The sequence below is a fragment of the Augochlora pura genome, chromosome 3, assembly GCF_028453695.1.
Source record: "Augochlora pura isolate Apur16 chromosome 3, APUR_v2.2.1, whole genome shotgun sequence".
Classification (NCBI taxonomy): domain Eukaryota; kingdom Metazoa; phylum Arthropoda; class Insecta; order Hymenoptera; family Halictidae; genus Augochlora; species Augochlora pura.
The window spans coordinates 28410920-28418129 of NC_135774.1; the positions used below are offsets into that span (position 1 = coordinate 28410920).

The following is a 7210-nucleotide window of genomic DNA, read 5'->3' on the forward strand; positions in this document are numbered from 1 at the left end:
GCGGCGGCGGCGGCGATTCCGCATGAAAAACTGATAAGACGTTAATAACTAGCCTGGAAGCTACTCGCAAGCACGCGATCACTGACCACATACCAAAGAAACAGATCAAAAGGCGTCGGGTTACGCGGAGCCCTTTGACCTTCGCTTCAAAAATAATATAAATGGAATAAATGTTTAAAATTCCTTAATTAAACAAGATCGTAGATTTTCATATAAAATAAAAACGATTTTCACCGACCGCAACAGAAATGTTAAAAACGACATTAAAAATTTTAAAACGGTATTATAACAATATTTACAATTAACAATACTATTTTCGTTTCGATACTGATATTTAAAACCAAAAATATTACTGTTAACAATACCGTTTTCCAATTCTTTGAATATTTTCATTTGTTTGTCATTTAAGCCACTCGTTGATCTACTAAATACACGAAATCCGCAGTTCATTACACGTGTTTTCCGAGTCCATCATCGAGCAAATTCTTCGGTGTAACCTAATACACGGGCGACCCTCTCACGTAGAACGGCTGTGCGTCGGTGTTCCAACGCATGCTTCTCACGTCTCGCATGATCGGCTGTTTCTGACAGCTGTTCATGTTCACGTACAGCTGCGATGAATCCGTCTACGATACACAGTGGACCGTTTCACCGTTGACTGCCGCCGGGAAAATGTTGCTGGCCGATTTGCAACTGGCCATGGCGAAAGCGAGGGCGGCTTGCTGCCTGACAGCCGGTGGATGTTTTACCGCGACCCTGGAAACGTGTAGCAAGGTAATAGGTTAAATAATACGATTTAAATGAATGCGAAGAAATTTTTGCGAAGCGAATAAAATAGTGGGAAATGAAATCTGTAATTAGATAATAGGAAATAAAATCTATTTGATGAAATAGTAATTTGTAGGTCTATTTAGTAATTTATTTGATAAAATAGTATTTTATACAACCATTTAATAATCCATTTAATAAGAGAATAGTCTATACATCTATTTAACAGTCTATTCAATACAATATTAGATAAAATCAATTTAGGAAAGAAAAACAAAACTATCTGTTATCTGTGTCTGTTGCAGGTTCTGATTACAGCCGCATCGTACATCACGCTCCTGAGACAGTACTAATACTTCATTCAGATAAGAATCCGCCGTCCGACGGTAATTTCAAGAAAGCAGATATTGGGTTATTGTCTCGGATGGATACAGTCACGTGTAACACACTATAAACATTAATTTTCCGCGCAACCACGATAACGTTACCGACAGCAACGAACATCGAATTATAAAATGATTTAACCCTTTGCACTCGAAGCCATTTTAAATGAAAATCTGAAATAATTTTTCTGCTGTACGGTATTTCCATTTTAAGCGACCAAGTGTATTTTACATATACCAAATTAACTCTCGTGATTCAACAGTTTCATGTTCAATAATTTTTCTAAAATTACAGTTTGTTGCTGGAAATATTATTTTAGAAGATGACGATATAATTTTAGGTATTTGACTAATAATAATTTAGTAATTTGACTCAGAGTCACCAATCGAGTGCAAAGGGTTGAAGCTCCTGATAAACGAACACAAGGTTTTTAATAGTTAGTCCTCGTGGTGATAAGCATACTTGACCCCGTGACGGGTTATCAAATATTTCATTTCGCCGGGAACGAGCGCGGACCGATGTTGATGTCCAAAATCACTGGGCTACCCGTCGGTTATCCGAAGCTATCCAGGCAACAGGTGGTCCATTATTAGATCGAGAAAATCACCGTGCACTTGCATTTACATGAAAATTATTAATCGCAAGTATCTCGGCGCAATTTTCTCTTGGCGAAAACACCGGTTGCTAAATGCGCTCGAATGGAACAGCGTTTAATCGCTCGGAGCTGTTCGCGCGTTAATTTTTACTTTGCTTCAATTTTGTTGGCAGCGTGTAATTTATGGCTCGGAGAAATTGTTGATTTTATACTGGAAGAAGTTAATTGCATATTGACGTTGAGAAAAATGTTTCGCTACGATTTTAAACGTTTATATTTTGTTTAACTGACTCGAATTCGTTTTCTTTATTGTTAAATTATTATTGCATTATTTGGTATATGTATTTATTTTTAATAGTTTCTTTTCTTGGTTATTTGATTGCTTTATCTTCTGAGGCGTTATGAAAAATAAATAACCGATTAAAAATATATTGAGTAAGTATTGCATTTTATTGCATTATTATGTTATAAATTGAGTGCAAAATTGTTATAAAATTCTAGCTTCTATATATTTACAATAATTTCTGTTGTCAAAGACTCAATTGAGAGATAACGTTTTCTATGATTTATTTCATTAAATTTTTCTATTTTTAAGATTCATTTATGCTATCAAGTGTCTTTTAATTTATTGTATTAAATATTAAAATGCATCGTTTTGCAAGTTATCGTTTTCTAGAAACTATGAACTCTGCAGACAGGTGCAAAGTCGGTAAAGCAGTCGAAAAGAGCGCACAAGGTACAATATTCTACTCCTACACCTTATTTGTGATAAAATACTCATTCTTCTAACTGTTTTTATATCATTGTTCGTCTAGTATCATCTGCAGCTACATTCACAAAACGACGCGGTTTATCTACCTGCTTCGGCATCTTACCACGGATGGAGCTACCTGGTCGATTTGCAGCATTGCTATTCGAATGATTCTTCAGCGATAAGTATTTTTTATTGGTGCATCACTTAAAATTTGTTAAATAATTTAATTAACCAAGAAAAAAACTTCGTTAAATAATTTAGTTAAGAACAATGTTTATTTAATGTTGAAATAAATGATACTTAAATAGACATTAATATTTGAAGAAGTAATATTTAAATAGAGATTAATCTAATACTTCAATTACTAATTTATTTCTAACAATTTCTATCACTTCTATTTCTATTTCTATTTCTATCATTAATTCGACAAAATTATTCATTCGACGAAGTTATTCGCTCGACTCAGCGTTCTTCGAGTCCTCGAGGAATTTCTTCAACAGCATCAACCCTTCGCCAATCGCTTTGCGGTATCCAGGCGCGGACACCTTCATCTTGTCCATCCATTTAACAACGTTTGGGTAATCCTCCATATCGAATCCGAAAGCCTGCGCGAGACAGTCCGGAGAAGCTTTTAATAATATTTATCCGTGCACCATCGACAATCCCCCGGATTGTTAAATAATTTACCTCCGCCGAGGACGTTGTCGCGACCAACGCCAGATCGGCGATAGTGAAATACCGCCCTGCGACGAAATCCTGTCCTTCGAGGAAAATATTCAGGATCTCGAACGCTTCTTGCACTTTTTCGTACAATTCCGGATCGTGGTCTTCCGCTTTGCCGAACGCGACCGGGTACTGCAACAAAATCTCTTGTAGCTTCTGAATGCAACAATTCGAAAAATCACAGAATCTTTTAACACTTGCAACAATCTGTAATTTAAACAAAATACTTGCATAGTAGTTGGCAACGCTCCGGTACAGGGTGCCGAGATCGAAATGCAATCGGTGATTGACCAGAGCCCTTCCGCTCGGCGTTTGCGGATTCAATCTAGGGTTTTTGCCATACTCGTCGACCAAGTACGACATGATAGCGCGGCTGAAACGTGAAAACGGCGAAACCGTGAAAACGCTGAGTGTCCGCGATTTCTCATTCCGTTTGACATTGTTTTCCGGCAAATGATTAAATAGCGTGCGCGCACAGCGCGAAATCATTTATTACGAACCTCTCGGTGAGCTTAAAGTCGCCGTCGACGAGGAAAGGAACCGTTCTCTGTGGATTCAACTGTAACAGATTATATCGAATTTTAGTTAATTACTCAGCGGACCGGATAACAGTCGGAATCCGTGCAACCGACAACAGGGAAACGAGCCGGAAAATATGAGAGACAGATGCTTGGTGCGCGAATCTCTTATTAAAGACATTCCTTACGGAGTTATCCGAAATGGATTATGGGAGGAGCTTTTTAAATAAAATATCACCTATTTCGAATTTTTTTAGTTTGATCAATCTTTTACATTTCTAACGTTGTTTGCTAGGTTATAAATTTCTAGGTTATAAGTTGGTCCGTTGGCTTAAATTTGGCTTTTTTTTTTATTAAAACTATGATCACTGTTTAAAAGTCAAGAGTTAACGCCACTAAGGTCATCTTTAGATCAATTACTTTCATAGAAAACCGCCATAGTGATGCAAGTAACCCTTGCGCCACGCTTTTCTTTCAAGGTAACCGCATTTATTCGCCATTAATAAATTCGTCGCGCGCCAACCTCTAAATGTTCAGATATCGATCAACGTGGTATTTTATTCGCAAAACAAAAAGAGTTGATATCGAGTTTAATCGACGCGTTTCCGTTTCAAGGAAGACGAACTTGCACCGCGAGCGGAAACCGTTTCGTCTAACATCGGAAGAACCGAATCGCGCGCGTTTCACAGACGAGCGTGTCCGAACAACGTGTTCGCTTTTCGAAAAAAGGTTACAGCGCACGGAAACCAACAATTATTTGTTCGCCGAAGCCAATATATTTCGCCGAGTCTTTTCACCGTCTTCGAACCAGCTACGAAAAAAACCGCGCGCATAAACGTTCCCGCCGTTGATTCTCCCCGTTTAACTCGCAATTCAGCCGCGTGCCCCTTTTCACGATGGAATCCCGATAGAAACGAAACCAACAAGAATCTCTGTTTATACCGGGCACCTGTTCATATTCCGGCTTCAAATGGTCGCCGGCCATCAAATCGATTTCCTTCAGGTTTAAAGGGAAACCAATCGCTTCCGCAGTTAGAAGGACCGCCCGGCAAGGCGAGCTTATCGGTGTGTAATATAAATCCACCGCCATTATTAGGAGCCGGGATCCGTGGCGCCGGGTTTTTTTTTCGCGAAACAGTCGCCAAATGCCCCGTGATCCGGAACGAGCACCCCAATTCACGATACACCTGCGAAAACGGTGCACGAAAACATTACGAAACGCGGCCTGCTTCGAACTCTTCTCGTTCGAACAACTTTTAACACGAATTCACAATCATTCTAATAACATATTAATAATTAATACATTTATACATAAATATTCATACAATAATAACTTATATTACAACATAAAAATAACTTATATTACAACATAAAAATAATTTATACTACGATATAACTGTAATTTACATTTCCCGTGATTTTCCATTAGCAGTCTTTAAAACGCGATTCGGTAAATTCGTGGTATTGTTGCTACATTATTGTTCTACAATTTTCGGTTTCCGCAAACGTGAGAAATTGCGCGAAGTCCGCCCTGAGACAGCGGATACTCGCGGAATCCATAAACATCGATTTTATTGAAAATTGTTCGAGACGAGGAACGACGTAGCTCAAAGGGCGGCTCGTAAAATATTCCATTTACCATTCCGTTCCGCCATACTTTTCGTCCTCGTTACTTTTGATTGAAACTCATAAATCCATCGCGTACAATGAATTTATCTTGAACTAAATGCACGCGAACTAAACGCGAACAATGTTCGGCGTTAAATACAAAACGGTAGATCGAAGATATTAACGCGGTCAATTGTCGGCAAGTTGAATTTTCGGCGATGACGTACGCGGAGAATTTTATTCGACAAAGTACATTTCGGTGCTGCTTTTTTACTGGACTCTGTTTTATAGTAATTTTAATCTTGTATTAGATTTTTAATGCAGTGGATTCTATTGGATCGTTGTTATTTAGATCGAATAAATAATACGAAAATAATAGTAGAATATGGAATTAAGATAATTGAGCTAATTTGGTATTTGTAATATACTATTTTAATATACTGTAATATGGGACATATATTATATATAATTTAATAATATATAACAATATATCTAAAATAATAATAATAATGGAAATAGTAGTAATAATAATAATATAAAGTATTATATATAGAAATAGAATAATACATTTTGGAATTTTTAGAACACCAAAAATTAATACAAATAAAATAAGCCATCTTGTAACAACAATAAGAACAAACTACAAGAACATGCGATTATAAATACGAGTTGAAGGCACAACGTGCGCCCATTTCTTCGCCGGCAGTTTAACGATCAATCGATACGCGACAATAAAATATTCAACCAAGTCACTCGTAAGAAACTGCGCGATTAGCAACAATCAAATAATCATAACTTCGTCATTATTAAAAAACGTGCCTCAATTAAAGCTTTTATTCTATTTAATAAAGAAAAAGTGCTGAAAAAGCGCTTCAAAATAAAACAATTAAAATTTGACAAAATACTTACAATTATTTACAGTGTGCAATATTAACTATATTACAAGTGTTGATGTTGTAAATAAAATTTTTCCGTCAAAGAAATGTAACACGTTCGCAGTGTTCCGCTTACGGAGTTGAACTACAGACAGACCTAACATGACCTGGACGGAAACCTTCAACGTCGCGTTGATATATACAATAAACATGATCTATATTGTCGACACTATTCAATGTAGTAGTGGAGATAACATGGGGAGGGGGTGGGTCCACCCCCCGGTTACTACTATACCGTACGTCATTTTTCTTTCCCCCCTATACCGTGGGAGAATATTGTACGGTAGCATACCTACGATATTCTGAAAGCAATTCAATATTGTCAGCCTCAAATAATACTCTTATCTTGTAAAAAAGTGTAGTTCCTTCGCGCGCATTGTGCGATGGGAATGGCGAATCAAATGCTTGGGGGGAGGGGAGGGGGAGATTGGCGTTTATCGCGTTTCTGATTGTGTGGACACGTTAATAATTCCATGGATGGTATATTATATACATAGTGCATTATTAGTGCATTATTTTGGCAATATATTATAATTTACTAGTATATTAAAATCGTTTATTTCAAGCACTTTTTTTATACCAAAATTGTTGCTGCATAAGTGTAAAGTTCTGAATAATTGTTTAAGGTATAGGTAGTTTGTATAGTTTAATTTTGATTGATATAGATTAGGTATACGTATAGGTTTTTTTAAAATTGATAATGTACAAATATTTAAAAATATTAGTATACATATTTCTCAAATTAACATTATACAAATTTCTAAAATTATCATTGCGCAAACTTATGAAATTAATAATATAAATATTTATCACCCCATAATTCAACTAATTTCATTACTCACCTAAGTATGGCTCTAATATTACAAATATTACAAATTAAAAAGTGCAACGAAAAATTGCAAATATTCAAATTCATAAAAATTAC

At 36.5% G+C, this 7210-nt stretch overlaps 1 protein-coding gene across 2 annotated transcripts; it reads right to left on the reverse strand.

The window, feature by feature from the left end:
* Nucleotides 1–2856: 2856 nt before the first annotated feature.
* On the reverse strand, nt 2857–6405 carry LOC144478894 (glutathione S-transferase 1-1-like). Of its 2 annotated transcripts, none has more exons than XM_078197250.1 (6): nt 6260–6405; nt 4692–4929; nt 3725–3783; nt 3456–3597; nt 3189–3356; nt 2857–3106 (listed from the first exon to the last, which is right to left on the reverse strand). In XM_078197250.1, the coding sequence occupies exons 2-6, from the start codon at nt 4830–4832 to the stop codon at nt 2951–2953; spliced, it is 666 nt and encodes a 221-aa protein (XP_078053376.1). In that variant the 5' UTR covers nt 4833–4929; nt 6260–6405; the 3' UTR covers nt 2857–2950. The 2 variants fall into 2 exon arrangements, with proteins under 2 accessions (XP_078053376.1, XP_078053375.1); XM_078197249.1 differs by having other exon boundaries at nt 3189–3380.
* Nucleotides 6406–7210: the final 805 nt, after the last annotated feature.